This window comes from Chelonoidis abingdonii, chromosome 20, assembly GCF_003597395.2.
Source record: "Chelonoidis abingdonii isolate Lonesome George chromosome 20, CheloAbing_2.0, whole genome shotgun sequence".
NCBI lineage: Eukaryota > Metazoa > Chordata > Testudines > Testudinidae > Chelonoidis > Chelonoidis abingdonii.
In genome coordinates, this window is record NC_133788.1 from 16283028 (window position 1) to 16310061 (window position 27034).

Consider the following 27034-nt stretch of genomic DNA (forward strand, 5'->3'; position numbering starts at 1 on the left):
GAACTGGTGTTCCTAATCCTGTGGGTTTGATTCACTACCATTTCAAGGTCAGCACTGTGCCAGCCTATGTGGCCCGGCCCTCCCAACCACCCCATAGCAGCAAGCCAACATGCATAGGCTGGCATTCCCAAGCACACTCGTATATGGGTGGGAGACAAAACGTTTTGTTAAGGAAACAAATCCACTCCAGTCTATAAAAGGAAACTACAGGCAGTGAGATAAACATCTTGAAATGCACTTTCTCCACCCCAACAGTGTCCTTTCAGAGATTCAGAGTGTGACTCCAACACTAGAGGCTCCCCATTACGGTAACCCAGAAAAAGCCTGCTCCTGGCTATCTCCTGCGAGGCAGTGGACTCATGCGCGGTGGACTCCACACTGTGGCTCTTACCTGGGAGAGGGGCTCAATGGAGCTTGTGGATACTGCCGGTCAAAGACATGCATATCATAGGCAGGGGGCGAGTAGACAGGAGGAGGTTCTTCATCCGAACTGTCCGGTTCCAGTGTCCGCTCCAAAATCTACACAAATAAATGAAGGAGAGAGAATAAGAGACCAGCCACAGGTCAGCAGAGGAGAGCTTGGACAATGCAAGATACGCCTAGGCAGGCCCAATCCTCTCCTCTCACATACACAGGTGTAAATCAGGAGCAACTCTACAGATGTCCATGGAGCTGCACTGGTGTAATGTCAACATGGGACCAGAATCAGGCCTATCACATACTTTACAGCAAGCTAATGTGGGGCTGCCAAACCCAGTAGTGTCCCTTTAAGGCACATTGTAATAAATCAGTGGATGGGAAACTTCTAGTTATCAGAGACAACTTGACCACCTAGTGGAAAAGTGGCTAGCTAAATACACAATCTCTAATCCCTGCAGGAAGGGGCAGGGATAACATCTCTCCCATTACACAAGTTGTAGTACGACATCAGGACTCAGGGGCCTCAGCTGATCAGTTACAGTATTTATCACTGGTGAAACTAAACAAGCAAAGCAGATACCATACAAGCACCAGCAGGTAGGGCCGAGTGCATTTCATTTTGGTTTTTAAGAGTGTGCAACTATTCCTGCACAAATCAGGGTCCCAATCTTGAAAGGGCTAAGCACTCAGGATTGGATTCTCAAAAGCACCTCACTTAGAAAGACATGAACTTTGCACACTTCGGTGATTTTGGAAATAAATCCCTCCCTCAGCAACTTCTGACTTCTACCACAAAAGTGAGCACCTCCCAGGATCAAGCAGTTAGCATGGCAACTCCTGGCAGGCTGCTGACTGTGGCCTGAAGCGCTGCACAGTGCAGTCATTCCTAGTGTTGCCTTTCTCTCTCTCCCTTGTAACTCCCTCTCCTCACAGCGTAGGGAGAGTCTGCAGTTCACACCCTGAATGGTGTGGAGGTAAGTGCATTCTCCACACCTTTGCATTGCTCTGCACGTGCAGTCCTGCACTGTGAACACAGACCCCACGAAGATGGCCGCAGTGCTCTGAACTGATTTTAAACACAGGCTTATTTTTCTCTGTTAGGTGCCCAGCTCCTCTGTAATCTCTTGGGGGAGGAACATGACCAGGCAAGGGGCTGCTTTTTGATCTCCTCTAAAAGTTGATGCTTCTGGTGACCAGGGCCAGCTAGGAAGTGCGGGCCGCAATTCGAACAGTTTCTACGGGGCCTCGGCAAGGATGACTTAAAAAAAAAAAACATGTAAAAAAAACACACGAGGCTTGTACTCACCAGGCAGTGCTCCGAGTCTTTGGCGGCGAGTCCTTTACTCGCTCCAGGTCTTCGGCAGCACTGAAGAACCTGCCGCCGAAGTGCCACCGAAGACCCAGAACAACCGAAGGACTCGCCGCTGAAGTGTCGCTGAAGACCCGGAGTGAACGAAGGACCCGCTGCCAAAGTGCTGCCGAAGACCCGGAGGGCCGCCAGTTGAGTAAAAATTAAAAAGGCGCCTCTAGCCAGGAAAGGGATTCTCACCGGGCGCGGGGCCCTCTTAGGAGAGGGGCCCAATTCGGGGGAATTGGTGGAATAGGCCTAAAGCTGGCCCTGCCGGTGACTGTGTCTTTAATTTTGTTCTAGCTTTCTGCATCTCTCACCAGCAGTGACATCACTTATGAGCTGCCACTGAAGACTAAGGCATCTCGGTCCCCATCCCCACGATGCCCTCCAGGAACAGACTTCATGAAGGGCCTGATCAAAAGCTCGCTGAAGTCAAAGGAAGTCTTTCCTCTGACTCAGTGAGGTTTTGGTTCAGACCTCAAGTGCCTTTTAATACAAACTTATCTAGCCACATATTTCACTGATTGAACCATGCACTCAAATGTGCGCCTGCCTCACTAATCAAACTGCAACCTGCTTCTGAACTTCTTGTATATTTTACTGACTGACCTCCAGACTGACCCATAGCCTGACCTAGGGCTAGTCTACACTGGGGGGGGAGGGGAAATAGATCTAAGATACACAACTTCAGCTATGCGAATAGCGTAGCTGAAGTCGAAGCATCTTAGATCGAGTTACCTACCGTCCTCACGGTGCGGGATCGACGTCCGCGGCTCCCCGTCGACTCTGCTACGGCCGTTTGCATTGATGGAGTTCCAGAGTCGACAGGAGAGCGTTCGGGGATCAATATATCGTGTCTAGATGAGACGTGATACATCGATCCCCAAGAAATTGATTGCTACCTGCCGATACGGCCGGTAGTGAAGACGTACCCCTACTTTACAAAACTCAGTGCGCTGCATACCTTGACAACTCACATGCACTTGGGAATAGCTCTTAAACAGTTACTGGGCGCTAATGACTCAGTTCATTTAAAAAGAACAGGAGTACTTGTGGCACCATAGAGACTAACAAATTTATTTGAGCATCAGTTTATTTAGTGCTCCTTTGCAGAGCAAGCTACAGAACGTGAGGCCTCCTCTATGCCTAAAACTTAGGTCAAACAAACCACATGGCTCAAGGGTGTGAAAAATTCACATCCCTGAGAGATGTAGTTAAGCCAACCCAAGCGCCAGTATAGACACTGCTAGGTTGACAGAAGACTACTTCCATCGACCTAACAACCGTCTCTCAAAAGGGTATGTTTGCCATAGCAAAAGAAAAGCTCATTCCATCACTGTAGTGTCTACACTACAACGCTATAGCAGTATAGCTACCATGCTACTGCTGTAGCAGCTGTAGTGCAGACATACCCTAAGGCCTGGTCTACATTAGGAAATGAGGTGGGTATAACTATATCACTCAGGGGCGTGGTGTCATAGCTTTCCTACTCAGATCTGAACCTTAGAGTTCAGAAGATAAGATGCTAGCATGAAACCTCCAAGCTTAATTACCAGCTTAGATCTGATAGCGCTGCCACCAGCCAGATTCCAGTGTCTGGCGCACTCTGGTCTCCCCAAAACCTTCCCTGGGGGACCCCAAGACTCAGATGCCCTGAGTCTTCAACAAAGGGAAATAACCCCCTCCCCTTGTCTCCTCTTTATTTCCTCCCCGGCTTCCCCTCCCTGGATGGCCCCGGACGATCACCCTATTTCAATTCCTTGAAATGCAAAACAGAGAGATCCAGTTTCTTTCACTCTCAGTCAGAGTCCCTGCAAAGGTAAGCTTCGCAACTCGGACACAAAGAGATTTCCCCCTCCCAGTCTTTCCCTGGCACAGAGATTCCTATCCCCCTGAGCCTCAACTAGAAAAGAAAATCCAACAGGTTTTAAAAAGAAAGCTTCATATAAAAAGAAAGAAAAAGACATAAAACTGGTCTCTGTATCAAAGTTGACAATATATAGGGTCAATTGCTTAAAAGAAAAATGAATAAACAGCCTTATCCAAAAGGATATACAATTTAAAACATTCCAGCAAACTACACACATGTAAATACCAAAAAAAAACCAATATAAGCCTATTGTTTTTCTACCTTTGTACTCACAACTTGGAAACAGAGGATTAGAAAGCCTGAAGGTAGAGAGATCCTCTCTCAGAGCCGAGAGAGCACTAGAACAGAACAAAGAACACACAACCAAAAACTTCCCTCCCTGAGCTTTGAAAAATCCGGTTTCCTGATTGGTCCTCTGGTCAGGTGTTTGGTTCCCTTTGTTAACCCTTTACAGGTAAAAGAAACATTAACCCTTAGCTATCTGTTTATGACACGTGGAGAATCCATTTAAATCATCCTAACCCCTGATGTACACAGCACTAGCACCTGTTGGGGAGGTGGAGTACCTATGCCAGCTAGAGAAGCCCTCCCATCAGCATATGTAGCATCTTCACTGAAGCACTACTGCTGTGCTGCTGCAGTGTTTTAAGTGCAGACAAGTCCTACGTAAAATTCCATAATGATGACTTATCTTCACGAGCAGGGGTCACACTCTACACAAAGAGAAGTACCACCTGTGTCAGCAGAACTGGGCTCTTGTGGTTTAGAAACGTATTTACTCTTCTGAGCTACTGTAGTTTGGTAAAGAGTCCTGTGGCACCTTAAAGACTAACAGACGTATTGGAGCATAAGCTTTCATGGGTGAATACCCACGTCGTCAGACACACGCATGACAAAGTGGGCATTCACCCACAAAAGCTTATGCGCCAATGTTAGTCTTTAAGGTGCCACAGGACTCTTTGTCACTTTTTACAGATCCAGACTAACACGGCTACTCCTCTGATACTTGTAGTTTGGTAGTTTCTTAACAGATGAGGCAGCTGGGTTACTGACAAAGCCTCTCCCCTGTGGAAATATGGATTGAGATCACATATGAAATGAGTCTGAGGATAAATGAGACACTAACCATTGACATCTCTTACTCTTGAGATGGATGGTTCTCTTCAGGAAACACCCACAACTGGAATAAAATGGGGAGGAGGGCGGGCGCTCAGGACTGAGATACATTGACTGAGCAATGCAGGACCCAGGATGGGAATAGCAGGAGGTGCTGCAGATCGCGATTTGAGGGGCACTGGCTGAAGTATGTAGGAGAAGAGCCTGCACAGTGCCTGCTTGCACTATTGTTGGGACAGGGCTACGGGTGGAAGACTTTCCTTTTCAGAGGCCCTCATTTCAACCACAAAATTAGCTATAAAAAGAAATATAACTTTGCTCACCTGCAAATTGCAGTGTAATATCAGTGGGTATGATGAGGAGTCCTGGACTGTTGTTAATAAACAATCTGCACTTTACATTAGAGGATATTACGTTGCCAAACTACCATTAATTGAGTCTTCCAACTTCTCTATGTGAAGTAGGTAAGTAAGAGGCCCATTGACTGTCAATGGGATTTTGGCTCCTAAGTGTCCAAATCCCTTTTGAAAAATGAGATTTAAACTCCTTAATCAGTTAGGTGTTTCAACACAGGGCACAGAAATGCCTAAATACCTTTAAATATCTGGGCCTAAATGACTTGCCCAAGGTCATACAGTGATGTCAGTAGCAGAGCTAAGTATGAATTCCCAGTCCCCTGCTTTAATCACTTGTCAATGTTACTTTGCTATAAATATCACTATGACACATCATGTTAGATGTCTGTGCAATTCTTTGGGAGGGGGGAGGTCAATGTGCACCAGTGGCAGCTCCAGCTGCAAATCTTAGGTATGTAATCCTCTACAATCTCCTCAGGGGCACATCCACTCAGAAAGGGCACTTTTAAAAGTACCCCCAGGCTTTGGCTGTTGCTACTAGCTTGTTCACTGAAGTGCGCATGCCCTCTGGCTTTGGAGGCCCCTGCTGGAAACAGTCCACCTAGGGTTTCCCCATGGATTTCATCTGGAAGATCCAAGGGTAACTGTGAAAGAAAGGCAGGGATATTTATTTTACTTAGATATTTTTTCTGTGTGAGGCAACGTCTGAGATGACCTGACGGTGGAATCGCCACTGGAAAAACCAAGAATCAGAACATTTTCTTTTTAACTGTAGACAATTTGGAGAACACAGACTGCTTTCTTGATGCATAATACAGGCACAAAACAACTGGAGACAGGATAAGGAAGGGAAGGAGGAGGATGGTGCACATGATGCCAACAGCACACAGAATGATATGGTTAACAAGGATCTAGGCCCAAGTCACAAACAATACAGCTCTCTCCTGATTGCATGACTCCAATTAGAAGAAATTAGACCCCCAGCACCTGCAAGGTCCCATTGCCTTGACATTGGAAGCCACAATTCCCTTCTTAGAAATCCTTGTCTTGTCACGTTGTTTTTAATCCATAAATAGTCAAAAAGCCTCTTGAAATCTGAAGCGAGTTTCCAGCTGCCCATTTTGCTAAGCCTGACACACAGTCTGTCCTTATCAGCTTTTGCAAGTAGAACTCTCTGCTCTCACTCTTCCTATCCACCCATCCACTGTTCTTTTCTTCCTACTTTTTGTTCCTATGAAACAAAACTCTCAAAATAGAGAGTGGTTACACCACCAGAAAGTGCAACTGAAGTTATCAGACACATGCCTTTGCATTTTGCCAGTCAACATGCCTTAAAATGTTACTTGTTTGCAGTAATTCCAATGAGTGAGAGTTACATGCACAGTTTCCACTCTGATACGAGGGTTGTAGTTCCTACAGACCCAGAGAATTCCTTCTTAAACTACTTCGCCATAGTTTCTGTACCTCATCATATGTTACGATAGTATGACTGCAAGTAAACATATGAAGGCCACTAGATGCGTCTGTGTGCTTGCACAAAGTTCCAGGTGGCGCATGTTCCCTGGTAAACAAAGTAGACAAAGCTAGAACTCAAGCGGTGTTGAAATCTGTTCGTATCTTCAGTTAATAGCTGCCTTTTTTTTTTTTTTTCCCCAATAAACACCTCCTGTTTCAGTAGATCTCTGATTTTCTCTTGATACCCTGGGTCCTACCCACCATTCATCCAGTTATGGACTGGAAATTTGCTCACTCTGGCTAATGACACAAACTAAATGGATGCCCCAGGGAATTTCCTTTCTCCATCCTCTCCCTCATGAACTCATGTCATCATTTTCTGCTAAGAGGTTAAAGCAAGTAAGTACTGGGAGTCAGAACTTTAATTCTGTTTCATTTTTATTATGGACATAGGAACACACTGCTGTTTAATGGCAGACATAGGAAAGGGATGGCTTGCTATGCCCCAGCACAGGGAACTCACCAAGTGAGACTTTGTGTGTACATGTGATAGCCACTATCTTGGCTGACACCAGGGATTGAACCAGGGAATGCCAGACCTGAAACATGAGTATCTACAGCTCAAGGTGAAGATACAGGCTCTGTAACTGGGGACTGTAACAGGCTCACATTCTCTTTAAATAAGACAGAGAAAAGTATATAACACACACTGAGCAGTGGAGAACTCACACACTTCATGCCCACATGGGGAGGGGGGAGAGAGGCAGAGCTGTAAACATGCATTAAGAGCAAACTAGACCCCCCCATAACATTTAGATGCATCCTCACTTACCCACCTTGGTTTCCTTCTAGGTCAGGGGTCGGCAACCTTTCAGAAGTGGTGTGCCGAGTCTTCATTTATTCACTCTAATTTAAGGTTTCACATGCCAGTAATACATTTTAATATTTTTAGAAGATCTCTTTCTATAAGTCTATAATATATAACTAAACTATTGTTGTATGTAAAGCAAATAAGGTTTTTAAAAATGTTTAAGAAGTTTCATTTAAAATTAAATTAAAATGCAGAGCCCCCCCAGACCGGTGGCCAGGACCTGGGGAGTGTGAGTGCCATAGGTTGCCTACCCCTGTTCTAGGATCATTAAGTATGAGCTATGCTGTTCCTAGTTACTTTGCTTCAATGTTTTGCCTTCTCTTTATCAGATCTTGCATTTGTCCTGCTTACAGCAAAGAAATCCTGATCATAGCCACCCTTCTATCTCAAGGTACATGAGGAGCATAGAACTGAATATAGAGAATGTGTTAAACAGTGCTGACATTTCCTGTGACAATAGTATTGCAAAGCTGAGACTCTTCTGCTCTGAAAACTAAGGAAATATGACAACTTCTTACTCAAAAGATTTGCTTCCTTCCTTTCTCTTTAGTGACAAAGACTCAGTTAACTCAGTTTCAAATGAAGGGCCAAACTGTGATGATTTTTCTTGCCCTCAGCCCCAGCGTTATTGGACCAGGCACTCTAACTGCACCTTCTCATTGCATATAAGCAATGCAAGGGCTGCCAAATGCAATCAGCTTTGGTGATCACTCATCCAAGCTGCAGCTGAACCAATCACAAAGGTAAAAAAGAATGTCTATATTCTACTACCAATCCATCTAGCTCTTGAGGGACAACCTAAAAATTCAGAATAAACTGACAGTAAAATCTAGCAGCAAATATGACATGAGAAAAGAGATCCCTTTAATTAATACACTATCTGGGTATGGATTGTTATACCAGTATAATATGCACATGTACATTTCTTGAATGAGCAGACACTTCCTAAATATATATAGAGAGAGAAAGAATGCAACTCAAAGAATGAAGTACAATGCTCCGCACTCAGGCCCTGATACAGGAAACACACACATAATTGTCAAGCATACGAGTAGTCTTATTGACTTCATCGTATTTATACTGAACTGGGAGTTTAAATGTGTGAAGTCAATGTATTTGCACACAGACACATGATTTCAGTGGGACTACCCACATGTTTAAAAGTTAAGTGTGTGCTCAAATGCATTGCCGAATTGGAGCCTAATACAGTGTCTTTCATCTAAGGATGTCATGGTGTTTTAAAACACTGGTTAATAAAACCACACTGTAAAGTGGGACAGTATTATAATCACTGTACACGTGGGGAAACTGAAGTATATTGAGGCTAAATTGCTTGCCCAAGGTCACACAGGAAACGCCAATAAGAGAACCCAGGAGTCCAGCCATACAGTCCCTGTCTATAAACAAGAACTCCAATCCTTTTCCTGGATGCCAGTGAACAAAACCCATGCAAGATGTGGGGGTAATGAATGTTACCTCTGGGGAAATACTGTCATCTGAGTCCGAGCTGTCATCATAACCGCTGCCGTCTAAATTCATCTGTAAGAGCTGGTCAATGGTGGCGTCCACAGCTCCATTGTTAGCCCTCAAAACACATTCAATAATGTCATAATCCATATTGGGGAACATAGTCTTGAAATCCTCCATGGCCTGGTTGAATTCCAGCCGTCGCACCTGCCTGGTGGGCCGGCTGTTGTTGAGTTCCTGGGCGGAAGAGCTGTTCCTTGAGCTGCCATTGCTGCTGCTCCGCCGGAACAGGCTTGTCATTTTTGAGAACTGTTTTTGAAAAATGTTTAATCTTTTAAAATCTACTTCAGAAATTTAAAAAAAAAAAACAAAAAACCTATAAATCCTCGGTGAGGAAGAGGTGGGAGTGGTGGGCACCACCTGCCAGCTTTGTGGTCAAGAAGCTACATAGCCATCCTTTAACGCTATTGCCCAATTATCCAGCACACAAAGGGGAGACATCCAGGATGCCTCAGCAGAAGAGCAGGAATTGCTGAACCAACATGGAGGGGCCTGGTTCCAAGCAGTTCTCCACTGGGGTCCTGTGCAGGACAGGTTTTCAGCAACACGACAGACTCCTGAGACACTGGAGCATAATGTAACCTGGGAACAAGAAACAAAACACACTTGGAACAGAATCGTGGGGAAAACAGATCAGAAAGGTTTTTTTTAATAGAAAGAAGGGGGTTTTGGTAGAAAGACGTGGACTTCCCTCTAAATATTTCAGGAAGCTTGTCAAAAATTATTTTGAAATCATTGAGAGAGAGAGAGAGAGAATGTGTGAACCACCTGGTTTTCAGTAAATGAAACATTTCAAAAAAATGTCAAGGATGTTTCTGATCAAAATTTTGATTAAAAAAAAAGTGAAAATGGGTGTGTTTTCCAAGCCTCTACATGGAAAAAACACAATTAAAAAAAACAAAAAATAACCCCTTCAGTTCCGACCAGCTCCATTCACAGCACACATAGGGCATTTTCACTATATATGTTTATTCTGCTTGGCCAGTAGCAAGGCCATGGAGCTTAACAAACAGTATCACAGTGGCTAAAGACTGTTTGCACCTACTAGCTGTTAATTACCTATTATCCTGTCACAAGGTCTAAGGCAGGAGACAGTTCCCAGGATAGAATAGGACGCTGCATATATTAAACTAATTCTACCTTAGCCACATTAAGTACGGATAATAAGCAGACTTATCTCAAGTACCAAGCAGGAGTGAAACAAAGCTGGAAATGGGGCCAAGGTCTGCCAAAACTTTGGACACATCTCTCCGGGCAAAGAAATACAACTGGTATGCAGATACCACGGTAATGGGCATCGGTAGACAGAGAAATATACTTTTACCTTCTAAGCTGGGAGGAAAAGCATGACTAGGCAGACCACAATTGTGTTTTTGTGTCTGTCAAGTTCTGGCTTCCAGTGCCGTTCTAACCACTAAGCCACACATTCTCCCTAAACAGCACAACGCTGTATTTTCAAATATTAACATTTCACAGCGACTAAGCAGACGTGTTTATATGGCACTTATGAAAATGAACACAGTTTTCTGCAGAGGGAGCTTCAGAGGGAGATTTTAAAACTGTCAAACATTTGTATAAACACAGTCACTTGGATTTGCTACTGAGAAAGAGCAGTTGAGTGTTCTCATTCAGAACAAGAACCGCAAAAGGAACCAGCGTCACCACAATTTGGATAACACATTGCCTTACTCCCCGTTCCAAGTCACCATATCTATCTTCTGGTGCGGTTATAAATCCCTCTTTAATAAATCCCTCTCTTGCATATTAGAAATTCATGGGAATAACAGCTCTAAAGGGAGGAGGTTAGTCTGCTTTTTAAAAAGGAAGTATTGGATTCCTTATCAAAGGAATACGATAACTTCCAAAAGAACGTGTCCAGAAAAAAAAAACCTGTGCAGCCAATCATTCGTTGTTATTCATATTACAGTAGCACACAGAAACCCAAGTCATGGACTCGGGACTCTGATGTCCTAGGCACTGTACAAACACAGAACAAAAAGATGGCCTCTGCCCCAAAAGGCTTACCATCTGAACAAACAACAACAGCATTTTCTACCCCAAAGAGTTACAATCTAAAGAAAACCATTCAAAATCTCCAGCTGTAGTGTTATTATTTATATATAATTGCCTCTCTAAACAAAGTAAGTAAAACCAACTTTGACAATTTCAGAACAGCAGATAAACACTTTGCAAACATGGCAAATCAAACACTGGAAAAAGTCACCAAATCCAAGATTCACTTTAAAACTAGGACTGTCAATTAATTGCAGTTAACAAAAAAATTAAATCGCTATTAATCGCAATTTTAATCGCACTAATAAACAACAGAATACTAATTGAAATGTATTAAATATTTTGGATGTTTTTCTACATTTTCAAATATATTGATATCCATTACAACGCAGAATACAAAGTGTACAGTCCTCACTTTATATTATTTTTATTTGCACTATAAAAATGATAAACAAAATAAATACTATTTTTCAGTTCACCTCCTACAAGTACTATAGTGCAATCTCTTTATCGTGAAAGCGCAACTTACAAATGTAGATTTTTTTTTCTTACATAACTGCACTCAAAAAGCAAAACAATGTGAAATTTTAGAGCCTACAAGTCCACTCAGTCCTACTTCTTGTGCAGCTATTCACTAAGAGAAGCAAGTTTGTTTACATTTATGGGAGATAATGCTGACCACTTATTTACAATGTCACCTGAAAGTGAGAACAGACGTTCACATGGCACTTTTGTAGCCGGCATTGCAAGGTATTTACATGCCAGATATGCTAAACATTCATATGCCCCTTCATGCTTTGCCCACCATTCCAAAGGACATGCTTCCATGCTGATGATGCTCGTTAAAAAAAAGTGTGTTAATTAAATTTGTGATTGAACTCCTTGGGGGAGAATTATATGCCTCCTGCTCTGTGTTTTACCTGCATTCTGCCATACATTTCATGTTATAGCAGTCTCGGATGATGACCCAGCATGTTGTTCGTTTTAAGAACACTTTCACTGCAAATTTGACAAAAGGCAAAGAAGGTACCAATGTGAGATTTCTAAAGATAGCTACAGCGCTCAACCCAAGATTTAAGAATCTGAAGTGCCTTCCAAAATCTGATTGGGATGGGGTGTGGAGCATGCTTTCAGAAGTCTTAAAAGAGCAACACTCCGATGCGGAACTTATAGAAACCCAAACCATTAAAAAAGAAAATCAACCTTCTGCTGGTAGCATCTGATTCAGATGATGAAAATGAACATGCACTGGTCTGCACTGCTTTGGATCATTATCAAGCAGAATCTGTCATCAGCATGGACATATGAATGTTTAGCACATTTGGCACGTAAATATTTTGCAACACGCACTACAATAGTGCCATGTGAATGCCTGTTCTCACTTTCAGGTAACACTGTAAACAGGAAGTGGGCAGCATTATCTCCTGCAAATGTAAACAAAACTTGTTTGTCTGAGTGATTGGCTGAACAAGAAGTGGACTGAGTGGACTTGTAGGCTCTAAAGTTTTACACTGTTTTGTTTTTTAATGCATTTATTTTTTGTACATAATTTTACATTTGCAAGTTCAACTTTCATGATAAAAGATTACACTATAGTACTTGTATTAAGTGAATTGAAAAATACTATTTCTTTTATTTTTACAGTGCAAATATTTACAATAAAAATAAACAAAGTGAGCACTGTACACTTTGTATTCTGTGTTGTATTTGAAATCAGTATATTTGAAAATGTGGAAAACCTCCAAAAATATTTATATAAAATAGTATTCTATTATTAACAGTATGATTAATTGTGCGATTAATCACGATTAATATTTTAATCGCTTGACTGCCCTACCACAAACAGATTATATAGCTCCTGCCTTTCATTTAGAGACACAGGGCCAAATTCATCTCCAGATTAACTCCACTGATTAACAGACTTACACCAAGGACAATTTTGGTCCATAATATACATTTTCAAAGGCTTTTTCTTAATTGGCATGTGGAGAGTTCAAGAGAACTGTTCAGAAATTGTATTTAATTACTAAAGAACCCAAATCCAATTATTTTAAAATAAAAATGTCAGAAGGACCTTAGCAAAACATCATGTAATCAGATTCAAAACCATTAAGCAGAGCAATAACCTCCTAAGTCACCCATGCATAACTACTAGATTATCATGTGTATGTATTATGCACGAAAGTTATGTTCCTTATACTAACCAATTCATGTTAGCAATAAAGCTTCAGGCTTTTACACCTTGAGTTATTCTAAGCAATTTAATAGGCTGCACAGAGTAGCCCAGTATCCAACCAAAGAACAATGACAATGCAGTAGTGATCCCTCCAGGGAACTGTACTAAGCCCTGCAGAAACATTAGATGGATGCACTTAATTTTGCATTTCTGTTTGAAGTCTCTTTTCAGAACAATGCCTTGTTCTGCCAGTGATGCCTCATGGGAGCACTCTGTTTAGTAAGCATTCTGGAGTGCACCCATGTCCCCCTTTTCTTCCGTCTTATTTTGTATTCTGCATTGTAATTGAAATCAATATATTTTGAAAATATAGAAAAACATCCAAAATATTTACAATACATTTAAATTAATATTCTATTATTGTTTAACAGTGCAATGACCCCAGTTCGTCCCCGACTCCACTACTTACTTCCTGTCTTTAACCTGGTGCCTAACCCTGACTTCCTGGTATCCTGACCTGGCTCAAACCCAATTCCATTACATGTCTCCTGCCTGCAACTCAGTGCCTGACCCCAACTTCCTAATACCCTCACTTGGCTCGACCCTAACTCCATGACATGTCTCCTTATCACAGCTTGATAACTGACCAGTGCACGTTGGCCACCCCCAGCCTGGCCTTGACATCTAGCACTGTAGTTGTGTGACATGATACATATGGGGGAGGGGGGCGGTGGGGGGAGACGACGACACATTTTCCAACACTGGATTCAGGGTAGTGGGGGCCTTGCTGTCTTTGGCATCCAATGACAAATGCGATACTTCTATTTCTCCAAGGCTGGTGGTTGTAAGGAGTTGCGGGTTCCCATCTAGCAGGCAGTCAGTGTGTAGGGGCAAGGTGGGTGGGCTGGGTGGGGAAGCGGGCAGCAACCTTGTATGTTGGTAGCCTGAGGTCACTGTAAACAGAATTGCCATCAATACATCGAACATGTTATATAGTAACAATAATAAAATAAATTATACCACATTCCCATTGTACAAATGGGGAAGCGAAAACATGGAGAAAGGAAAGTGACTTGCCCAATGGCAAGGCTGGAAACAGAACCCGGATCTCCCAGCCCCAGGTCCTTTGGCTCTCTCCAAACATAATATGAAAGGACAGGGAGGTGCCAATATGACTCATGAGGAATATCAGTAGAACTTCCTGTATCACATTACTACTCAATCAAGTTTTGCTCCCAACCAACCTGCCCTCCCTAACCTACCCACAACAAACTTTCCCTGAATTCTAGCCCAATATAGCAGGTTAACAGCAGGGCTCTGAAAATCAGGGTTTATGCGGGGAAAATAAGAAGGATGTTTTGTTGTAAAGTTGTTCGGGTCATCAGTGCAGACAGCATACAAACCACATCTTCACTCAGTGTCTGATAGCTCAGCCAGTGTTCACTGAATCTCACATCAAAGCACCTCGTCTTGACCAATACAAGCTGTATCCTGCACAGGTCATTGGAGAAAGATGTGGTCACTGTAAACAAACTTTTCTACATGAGAGAGCACTTATTACTGGGCAAAGCCAGACATGCGTTAACTGTGACATTTCACAAATGTATTCCTCTGCTGGATTTCCTCTTGCTTTTTGAATTTAACATGCTAGGATTTTTTCATTTCTCACATTCCATCAGATTTATTAGTCTTCCACCTACACTAGGAAAACAAGAGCATTCGGTCTTGTTAATGTTGCTGGTTTATGCTGTACATATAGGACACTTTTCCATTAGTTCTTTGAAAAGAAAGGTCTGTTTGGATTTTTTTTTTTTTTTTAATGGTTAATCTCTCCTCAGACTGTTGCTCTAAATCCAATCTAAACTAATTTGTTGCCTTTCCAAACCAAGGCCGAGATCTTGCAACTAGCACTATGTAGAAGCATTCCCTGCACCCACACTGATCCAACTGCAGGATTGGGGCCTAAAATTATGACACGCCTATTAATTATTATTAATGGACCAGGACCCCACTGTCCTAGGTACTCTACAAACACAGAACAAAAAGACAGTCTCTGAGCCAAACACTTAACAATATAAATAGTACAAGAGACAACAGATCCATACAAATAGTCTGAGAGGGAAACAATGCAACAATATTATCAGCATGATACACTAGCAGCCTAGTTGTTGTCAAGTTTTTTTCTAGGGGTTCATGGCAGAGAACAGAGAGATCCTGATGTTAATTTCAGTGAGAGTTAAGAGCCACTCAGCATCTTACAGGGCTTAGCCTACACTTTGCAACTTCTACCCAAAAACTGAAAAGAGCTTGACAACTGACAAGCATTACATCAAGTATTTTGCATATGGGGAAATTGAGGTAAAAAGTTTAAGGACTTGATATAGACTCACTGTGTGATCTCGGGGAGAGCCAGGAATGAAACCCAGCCCTTATGCCTTCCATTTCCTTGCATTAGCCGCTAGAGCATATTTCCTTCCCCTCGTAAGTTCAAAGGCATTAAGTCATGTAACTGTAGACAGAACCCAGGCCTGCATGTTTGGTTGTTAACCTGTTGAACATGTAGCAGTTACTAAGAGGCCTGTCCTGCTTCACCACCTAATTATCTGACTCCAGAAAACAGCAAAGTACCATGGTGCATAATCCCAAGAGAGTGGAATTCCTTTGTCAGAGAAACCGTGGTAACCGGTGAGGAAACATACATTTTCAGTGTTACATTCTGGCTCCTGGCCCCCCTTCATACTTACATTTTATTTTAAACTACTAAGACAGTCGCAAAGAGAGATTGAGTGCAGTCCAGAAAACCTAATGTGCTGATTAGATAAAAATACCTATTACAGATGTTTCCAAAAGTAATGAATACTGAAGAGAAATAAAAGCAGTGGTGAGCCAGGATATCAGCTATGAGATAGTAACTACACAGAGTGCTACAAACACTTTGATCTCTCAAGTCAAACAACAAGAAAATATCTCATTGGTGCTCCCACCTGCTAGGCTGATATCATGTCAATTCACAGTATAAGCCAACACATGATCATTATGCTTTCCTGATGCTGGTGAAAAAAGGGAAAAAAAACAATAAGAGTCTCTTTAAACCCATCTCAGAAAAAAACTGAATTGGTGGAAGCCTCTTCTTCATGAATTGATTACTAACCTCTGACCAGGGAACAGCAGCAATCTAGCAATGACCCTAGTGACACCTGCAGTTAAACTGTGGGAATTCTGCAAGGGATCTTGGGTGCTATTCTGATCATCCCATGAGATACAAAGAAGGCCATTCAAAAACATGGCAGCTTAATATAAAGAACAGCTTTTTAAAGACAAAAATGCAATTGCTAGTCTTAGAACCTCAATATTCCAAACATTCTATAAAAGAGAGTGTCTTTTTTGGTTACTTGCTTACCAGAACTCAGTGGTTGTCAATGGAATTGATCCTACAGGACAAGTGGAATTTTAAGCACCTAGAAGCACACGAAGAAAGAGGAAGTGACCTTCATTGATTGGGTGTTAGTCTGCTCTTTGGACATCAAGGGAAATCTACAGCTTGGTTTATACTCCATGGCAAAATGCATATGAATGTGTCACTTGAAGGTACATTCAGACCACACTAGCTGCTGCTTATGATTCATCTAGTCAATTGCTAGCCATACACGTGTCTTCTTACACTGGGCCAAATCCCATGTCCTTCCTAAATCTCTGATCCCAACATTTGTGGCCACAGTCTGCCCACATGGAACAACTTGTAGGACAGAGACCTCAGGATTCACACATTCCTTACTAGGACATAACTCCCATTCACATCACTATTTAGTCCCCAGCTTAGGAAAACGTTCCTGTTCAGGAAGGAAGCCTAAGCACATGTTTACGTTCCAATGCAGTCAATGACACTGTAGCATATGCTTAAAGTGAAGCACCTTGTCTGAATTTTTTAAAAGTTGTCTTTCTGAGTTTGTTTCTGTAAAAAGGGGCCCAGTGGTAAACACTTTATTTTAAATGCATCTTAAACAAAGCCAGCTGATATTATCTGTCTGTCATACAGGGGCATCTAATTTAGTATCCTTTAAAAATAGCAGTAAGTTATGAGGTTTAGCCTTGTTTCAAAGATGCTATGCCTGATGCAAATGTAAAAGGTCATTTAGTAAACAGAGGAAGGATAAAACAAGCCCTACTCACTGCCTTTCTAACCTGTATGGTATTGCGGGGGTGGGGAGGGTTATTTTTGGGAACTTCTATGGTCTGTGCTAAACAAGAGGTCAGACTAGATGACAACAATGGTCCTTTCTGGCCCTAGAATCTATGAATTGCTGCATGCCTAATACTATCAGTGCTCAGATAAATTATTTACATTGTGCTAGAGGTCCCTGCTCAGAGGTGCTTATAGTTTAATTTTACTTTAGATGGCTCTTCCCTTTCTATGTGTGAGTGAAGTCTACCCATGGTCACAGACCTAGCTCAACGCCCATGCACCCTTTTTTGATGGTTTAATTTGTGCATAATTTGTGTACTGGCCCTCTGCACAGGGGGGGAATGACACCCTCTGGGAGAAGCCTGAAAGTATCCTAGTATGTTGCTTTATATGTGAAGAACCCAGGCCCTATATTCCAAGCGCCCAAAGAGTCCATTGATTTCAGTTGGGTGCTCAGCACTACTCAAAATCAGGCCCCATGTCAGCAAGAGACCAAGTCAGCTTGTTCTAATATCAATTATTCCTTTCCAAGGTAGCTGTTAGTCAACATGATATGGGAGACTGGGACAATTCATCTAAATTATAGTCCACGGTGCATAGCATGTCTAGATGCAGTAACAGACTGAATAATTGAAAGCTTCTAGTCAGAATATTTTTAAAATTAGGTATGTGTACAATATGCTATACATCAACAAGACTCCACGACATGTCTTGGTTTGAACAACACTAAGGGATTGCGGTGTTCAGCTATTTCCAAAACCATGGATGACACAATACACTGTAGTTTGGAAAAAGTTTGCAGTGAAGTCTGTTTCAGTCTGTTAGTGAGGCCTTTGAAGAGAAGTATTAGAGCAGAGATGATACATTTTAACCACAGATCTGTGCCTTTTCCCTCACGTGCCCCTAAGTTTATATATGTACAGGGACACAATTTGCAGTGATGATAATCATGGCTGATTTACTGTAAATCCATTAAAATATCTTTCTTTATTAGCCTGTGCACTTCAACAGTACCTGTTATCAGAGAATTTCAAACCACTTTACAGATACAGATTAATTTAAGATCACAATAAACTCTCTATGAGGTAGGTGAGATCTTTACCTTTACCGATAGTTATTTTGGGGTATTTCCTCATATTCTGTTTGTTGACACTTCTTTATATCGCTTGTTTGTTGACAGTCTTCTTTGTATTTCATGTTAAGGAGCAAGTACAGTAAAGGAATACTTGGAAATATTGAACACAAACCAGCTAGACTGGATGACAGGAATCAGAGGTTCTTAGAATTACTGCACTACTGATAATTATTTTTGTAAAGTCAGTGAAGCATTGGGGAGATGCCAGGAGGTTAGAAAAAGTCAAAGGTTATGCTGATTTTCAAAAAAGTAAAGATGAGCGCTCTTGTTCATTACCAGCCTAACTGCTTCCTCGTGTAACATAATGGAACGAAAAAAGAAAAAACACACTCACTGAACAGCTGGAAAACAACACGCAATAAGCAGTATAGATTTTTACAGCTTCAATGGAAACATTCAGATGCAGAAAGTGGACATTTTTACGTACTCAAATGCTTCAGTTTGTGATTCAGGAAATCAAATGGTGTGATATTATTTGGCAGCTAGAGCTAGGTACTGAAAGTCAGAACTTCTGAGTTCTGTTCCACTGTCTCACCATGGACAAGTCATCTGGGCTGACATTTTAAAATTCACCTTAGGGGATCTAGACACCCAAATCCCATTAAAATTAATCCCACTAATAAACCTCAGCCTTAGCTTCTCTATGCCTCAGGCTACCCATTTGTAATATCAGGATTGTAACTCTTATCTACCCATTGTCCAATCATTTGAGGACCTCAAAAATTCTTTACAAACTTTTACTATATCCCTATTTTACAGGCAGAGAAAGCAAGGTACACGGGAATTACATCACCAAAAGAGTCAGTGACAAAGACGACAGTGAAACCCAGGAGTCATGGCTCCCAGATACCTAAGTGCTAATCATTAGACAGTACTGCCTCCTACACTCCCTTCCTCCCCCAGATATGTCCTACTTGGCAGTAAAGAACCTGGCCTATAGGTCACTGTATCCAGCCTGTTAAGCTGACTCAGAGAACAATACGGACAAGTTATGCATTACCTATAAACCCTCCAAAGCCTTAGCATCAGAGAAGCTGAGGTTGGGGGACAGCTATATACCAGACTCATTAGTGAACAGTGGAGAGATATTAATCTAATGGCAAATTATATTCAATTACAGAAATGTCTAAAAGTGCTGGGGAACTAGTTTTTCGAGCTCGACAAAGAACAAACAATTCTCCTGGGGCTGTTTGCATCCGACTCTAAGTGCCACTATGTGCTGACGAATGAGAGCTTCAATAACGCAGAGCGAGAGCATCTGTGATGGCCCTGCAGGCCGTCTGAAGTGGCGGGGAAGTGAGACAGCTCATTTTCACCATCTCTCAGCCTCCAGTTGCACGGGCTTTTGCATCTGCCAGGCAGGAAAGGCAGAGGGCACTCAGAGGAGAGGGAAATGAAACATACCAAATGCACTTGAGAAGAAATGGAGTGAACAAAGACAACCATGCGTTAAGGGGGCGGGACACATCTCAGCTCATGTTCACAGTACAATAGGACTGAACAGCTGGGCACGAGAATGGTACGAGAAAAATCTGCGAGACATTGGGAAAAAACCTCTCTTCCCCCAAAATCCCCCAAAAAGCACTTAATGCAGCAAAACAAACCCATGGAAATAACTTTGGATCAGGAGAGAAAATAAACCTGTGAGGGTTTTTACATAAGATTCCATTAACCTGGTGAAGAAGGGTACTATGAAAGGACCCCGATTAGACTTAATGGGACAGAATTTACCATTGCAGTCAATGGGGTTACTCCAGGAATGAATTTAGCCCAACAATAATACTTTGTAGTTCCATACAGTATTTCATCCAACTATCTCAGAGTGCTTTACAAACAGCGATTAACTCATGAAGTACATGTTCTTACAGCCATTCACAGGTGGGGAAACTGAGCCTAAGAAAGGTTAATCAACTTGCCCAAGGCCACATGGTGTGTCAGTAGCAGAGACAAGGGCCCTGTCTCCAAGTCTTCTGCTCTAACCATTGGAGCAGCAAATCCTAGACCACAAGGGACTGTTCTGTCACATCAAAGTGTAGGGGCAAAGGCAACAGACAATAGCCCCAAGCTTCAAAAGCCTCCACATTAGCCTGCTCTCAACAAACTGCTCCTACTGTCCCGTACCCTTTGAACCCTCACTCCACCCACTTTTGATTGAGTAGCTGGATGCGCTTCAGACTGTGTCGTAGCATGAAGGAGGCATGCCCAGAGCTCCAGAGGGGATGGAAGCCCCTGCACCCTACTCTGCCAGCAAAAAGAAACCACAAAAGCAACACCACACCAGCTGATGTGGCCCAAAGAGAGGCATATAAGGTCCCCAGTCTCCTGTCCCGCATCCCAGAGAGCAGAGGAGCGGGAACCAAAGGAGCCTCACCCCTTTTTAATACTTGCCTGTTTCTTCCCAAGCTAGACCAGCATTGCCTCAAAAGCCAAGTAACCTTTAAATGCTGCACTTGCTTCTTAAGACAAGGCTCTGAGACAATTTCTCCTTTCACATACATGTTGACTTCAGGGGAAGTGAACCTGATTTACACTGGTCTCAGTGAGATCAAAGTCAGACCTCATGTTCTTAAACTATACATTAAGGGCAACATTCAACCAGGTACAGCAGGCCAAGTGTAAGTCCCTGAACATCAATGTGTATGCCTTTGGGGACTTTGGGAGGGGCTGGGCAGCGAGCCTCCTGGAGGGCAGAACGCTGGTCAGCATCCACCCTTTCCATGGGAAGTGTCAAATCTAAGTTATGTTTGCATTTAGACCAGGTGACAGATAGCGGAGTCCTGGACCTTAAAAAGACTAGCACAGGGGTGACGGTTGAGCCAAGAAATCCATCCTTTGTGCAGCCTCCTTCATATAATCATTGAAATTGTTGCATGCAAGACAGCTGTAGAGTAAGGATGGTGATTGGTTGAGTTACTTCTGTTATCACAATGGTCTAAGACTTTTGGCCAGGCAAAGATACACGCCTTACTGTAACTATATACCACATGGGTGTAATCCATAAAGTCAAAACAGCTTAGGACTTAAAAACTGGGTAACACACTGTGAATCCCAGTGATGACTGAACCTGGTGATATTTTGAACAAAAAGAGCTCTCAGCCATGCTTGCAGCTATTTCTATTGCTTCACACTGACTCAGCAGACATTCTAGAATGACACAGAGTGGCAATCCTGGAATCCTATTATATAGATTACAGGAAGGCAGCATATAGTACTCAGAGGTGTGTGTGTATGTATGCACGCGCACACACACACATCCCCTATCTTAGAGTTCAGTCTCTGCTTCTGTCCATGGCTGCTCAGAGCCTGCCTCTGTTTTTCATTTGCCCCTTGCTCCCAGGAAAGGATTATCCTATTATTTATCACCTCACATAATAACCACATGACTCCAGAAGATAAAGCTTTCAGTAAAATGCCAAAATAGACACCTGATGCCTTTTGCTTCCCCTGTATCTTGGTAGGCTAGTCTGTAACTTGGCATTCTTCTTATAGGTCCAGTTCCTGGAACCAGTTTAAAACAGGAAAGATGAAACTGTCAGTTTTTCCCCCTCCTGGCTGCACAGCGCAGTTTGCAAGCATGATCCTCGACAAATAAAGAAGACAAACAAAAACAGAATCCACTTTTGATTTTATTTTTCTTTAAAACCCTCATGACTTTTAAGCCTATCTCATGATTTTCTGAATGCTTGGAGTTGACACTACTAGATACCCAAAGCTACACATGACAGGTCACAACCATACCAGCTCCTTTTAGCCCCAGCCCTCCCTGTACAGAAAACCTGTGGAGTGATATTACAGCAAGTATCACACTGATCAAAGGAATACAGAAAATTACAATTCCTTCAAAACAGGTCCATTTATTTGTCACAGCACTGCATTCCACCCAAGGAAAGGGAAAGGGACTGGCAGATGGTTCGAGTAAAATCTCGTTAGCTAATTCAATTGTTTTTGACACCCCTTGGAAGAAAATGGTTTATTACCATGCAAATAGAGAGCGTCCTCCATTCTCAAGCTTGTTGTCAAATAGCACAACACAATATTATGATCCTCAAGATTTATACTGCAAGTGCTGTTCAAATTGTGAAATCACAGCAGCGTTAGATCTCTCAAATATTTTCATGCACTTTGTTCTAGGGGGTCATTTTAATACTCTGGGGAGCAAGGGGTAGAGGATAGCATCTCTGTATTAACAAGATAAAACCTACTATCCTATCCTGAGCACTTCATTGGTTTTAAAACCCAACATGTAAATTGTTCTAGCAAGCAGACAATGCATGATCTCTGGTTCAGGAATAGGGCTAAGGATCATGACAACCCAGCACATTTTGTTTGCCCCTCTTGCTTTTGTGAGACCAAATTCACTACCACAGGTTGACAAGATGTTGCTACTGCCTTCCTGTGTGGAACTGGTGTTGATGTAGAACCCGGAAGTAAGTTATCATTATATCACAACACAGGAAAGAAACTCTGTCTTTTAATAGCTGCATATTCAAACCGAGCACAGTCAACACAATCATTTCCTAATGCTGTTATTCTACAATCCAACCAACTGCATAATACCCACAGGAGTTCTAGCTGCAATAATAAATAATAATAATTTGCTCTTACATAAGAACTTTCATGTGAAAAATCTGTGGGGGTGGGGGGAAGAAATTATTCTAGAAAATGCCCAAACACACATCTGCCTGATAGACTGACAGGCTGCTTGGGAGGCATGAGGTTCTGCTTGTGTCAAAGAGCATGTGCTTGCATTTAGCTCACAAAGCACTACAATTTTAATCATCTATCTGGGTATTTATGTGGCTCTGTTGCTGGATTATCCAAATATGTCTTCCAAACACATCCATGCCTCATAAGGGTGCTGCGAGGGTGACCACATTAAGGATTGTGAGATACTCACACCCCGTCTAGACTACGCGCCGTATCGGCACGTTAAAATCGATTGCTCGGGGATCGATATATCGCGTCTGATCTGGACGGGATATATCGATCCCATAGCGCGCTTAGATCGATTCCGGAACTCCACCAAAACAAACGGAGTTCCGGAATCGACATGGCGAGCCGCACACATCGATCCCGCGCGGTGAAGACGGGTAAGTAAATCGATTTTAGATATTCGATTTCAGCTACACTATTCTCGTAGCTGAAATTGCATATCTAAAATCGATTTTCGCGAGTAGTGTAGACGTGGCCTCAGATACTACGGTAATGGGAGACCTTCAGATAGATAGTATTTAAAAACAATATCATTTTTCATAATTTATATACATACACCTCTACATATACAAGTGTGTATATAATATACATGTGGGAGTAGAAGTTACTGAAGTCAAAGAAATATGAATGAGTTTATCACTTAATTCCGTGAGTGCTTCATTCTGTGCCTCTTCTTATCTCTTGTGGGAGGGAGTTCCACAGTCTAGGTCCAGCTGCTCTGAAAGTTCTTGCTCCAAAACTCCTAAGTCTCCCTTTCTTGGTAGGCAACTTCACTGTTCCAGGGGAATGCAGCTGTCATGGGAGGTCATGGATGGAGGGGAGTTCTCTGATGCTGCTAGACCCAGTGCCACAAAGGGCTATACATACCAAAGCAGAGACTTTAATTTGGATTCTGCATTGAATGGAGAACCAGTGCAGGAAGCTGAGTGCCAAGGCAATATGTTCCTGGGGACCTGTGGTGCTAAAAAGAGGCTGCTGAATTTCTGTACCAGTTGGGGTTTTTTCAGGTTGTGTGGGTTTATTTCTAGATATAAGCTTCTTCTAACTCTACATACCACTTACAGATATTTGCAAGATATCCCTTAGTCTTTACATTTGTCTGTAAAATTAATTTTAACAACAATACACGATGTGAAGCAAATCCACTAATATCAGCATGAAAAAAAAGTATTTTTTTTAAATTGCTAGGTGTTTTATGTTCTGCTGATGAAATTAAACTGAGCTTTAAAAAAAGTAACAGACACATATACGTACGCACAATAATTGCTTTTTCACTGTAAAAAAGGGCTGACTTATTTCACTCAGGGTCTGCTTATCCGATCATTAGTACAGTCAAAAACTCCAGCACTTAGACATCACTTTTCAAGCTGCATTCTACAAAACACGGCATGGATTGCTTTGCAGCAGAAGAGATCAGATTAGACCACCCTACTAGTGTTTGGAGTACTTAAATAGTCCTAATCGGTGGTTTACCCGAGATCACTTATTTATGGACGCTTTAAAAAGTCCCGCACCCCAATCTGGGTCTATGCTGGTTATATGCTATGTATGTATCTTGTGAACCTTATACCTGATACTTGTAACCTCTCATAACTCAAGCCTGACCCCAGATGTACAGTACCTTCCTTCCTAACTTGTGTAAATTTGATTTTAAACATTAGCTTAAATACATTTGAAATTGACACTGGGGCTGAGCTTCCACAGGCAGCAAAATTCTAAGTAACTACAAGTGGAAAACTGGCATTCCTCTTTGGTATGATTAAAAACTCCCAGGAGCTAGCTAGTGTACTGTGGTCTCATTTACCCTCTGCCTGACAACAGCAGGGTTGCACACATTTAACTGATGGCACAATTTGGCCCACTGTGCCCATCAAGTAACACACCACCTCGCTGTGTATTACTGACCAACATGCTAAGCAAAAGATGTTCTCACTGTCACCACAAAGTAGGGCTTAGAAACTGAGCAGAATAACCCACGGATAGGTTCACCTAGTGTATGTTTTTGCAGAGAGACCTGGCACTAGGAAGAGCAATTAAAGAAAATATAAGTGTGTTAATAGCCCTTCATTTCTGTTGCCCCTTTCAGCAAGGGATTTTGAAGCAATGTGCAAACATTAACTGAGCATTCCAACAACCCTCTGAAGTATTTTAATAACCATTTTACACACTGGTGAACCACGGCTCAGAGAAGTTAAGCAGTTTGCGGGATTGCACACAGGAAGACACAGCTGAAAATGGAACACAGAAGTCCTGGTTCTATTCTCTTGTTCTGCCTCACAGAGGCCATATTTATGGTTCTCTGTTAGTTTATACTCAGTTTCCAATCACATTCTTCCTTAGAGAGGACACACAATGCATTGGCAGTAACAACTGGCACTCCACAGAGATGTTGGCAAAAACACATCTGAGTTGGAGATAATCTGTTAAACTGAAAAGGGAGAGTTTACCAAGAAAGCACGGGGGTGAGGATCCTTTATCTTTATGTGAGATTAATAAAAGCATATTCAACAAATATTCTTGGGTTTTTCCCCCCCTGCTCTCAGCAGATTCGGTGAGCCCAGATCTCTGTGTCTGACAGTGCTATGCACCATGTTTCACACATCTGGCAAAAGAAACCCAGGCTGCTAGGCTGGCCAAACAGAATATTTTAAACTGCAATTAGTAAAAGGTTTACACAGCCATGGTCCCTTTTTATGCTATAGAGGAGGTGTCTGGAAATCCTCTCTGCTAGCTTCACTGGCAAAGTCTGTTTATAAAGGACCTACCACAAGAGTCCATGATTGGAGCTACTGTTTACTCCTTTAAGTCCTGAAGAGCCAACATAGCTGAAGGAGAATGAGCTGGATTCTTTCCTGCTTTATGTATTTTCAATAACATTAACAGTTACTTTCTGACTGCAGACTCCTCACTACTGTGATGGAAGAGGGGAAGAGCACAAGAACAGTTGGATGTTTTTAGAAACAATGTCTAGCATTGACGCAGAAATAGGCTAGATCTTCACTGTCTCAATAACAAGGCTAAAGGCCCATGCATCAGCAGATGTATCTTTCTAACACAACTGAACCATGATCATTTTTCACAGTCCACATACAGATGTGGCTGGTTTTGCTATTCAGACGGGGCCTTCAAGACATCATCCTTGGACCTGATTGGCAATTGAAAAGCACTTATCTCTAGGCCGCTGTTTCGTCTTCCATACATCTGATATTTCAACTGTCTTGAATGGATTTCCTAATAGCTTGAAGCCGTTGGCAAACACACCCCAGCTTTGAAGGAAACTTAGATATGGATCAGAATTTTCAAAGTCAGCCTCCTGCCTCTCGTGTTTTGGTTTTAAAATTCTGATACATCTATTATGGATCTGGGAGGGTGGAGGAGTTTGTGATAAATCAGAAAGATGAACAAGGTGAGAGACCTCATGGAACAGCAAAGGGCTCTCTCCTACTAATCCCTTGCAGAGCGAGTATTGGATTGTAGAGTCCTGGTGCAGAACTCAAACCCAAAGCATTCTGAAATGGAGCCAAGAGCATGACTGACTGAACCATAAAGAAGCCCTTAATTACTGATGCTAAATGGAGGACAGATAAGACTTGCTTGTTTTGAAGGCACATGTTTTCCATATACACATTGTTATTTGAGTTGTGCAATTACACGGCAGAGCTGTGAACTTATCCAGTGTGTGAGAGAGTTATGTTGACTCTACATAGCTGAACTTTATCTGTGGGAGATGAGGCTGGCTAATACCTCCTAGGATTAGATCTTCAACACCTGACTCCATTTGAAGGAGGAGGCTGACCCTAGAACTTCCAGTTGACCATTTAAGGATAAATCGGAATTCCATAAAGAAC

At 42.2% G+C, this 27034-nt stretch overlaps 1 protein-coding gene across 8 annotated transcripts in view; it reads right to left on the reverse strand.

Annotated features, from left to right (window-relative positions):
- The window catches only part of CUEDC1 (CUE domain containing 1), a 123600-nt gene that overhangs the window by 24633 nt on the left and 71933 nt on the right, over positions 1 to 27034 (reverse strand). For all 8 annotated transcript variants that reach the window (XM_032779374.2, XM_075059551.1, XM_075059553.1 and 5 more), the window contains 2 exons: positions 8916 to 9548; positions 392 to 519 (listed from right to left, as the gene is read on the reverse strand). In XM_032779374.2, the coding sequence (XP_032635265.1) occupies positions 392 to 519; positions 8916 to 9206 (419 nt within the window). In that variant the 5' untranslated portion in view covers positions 9207 to 9548. The remainder of the gene's footprint in view (positions 1 to 391; positions 520 to 8915; positions 9549 to 27034) is intronic.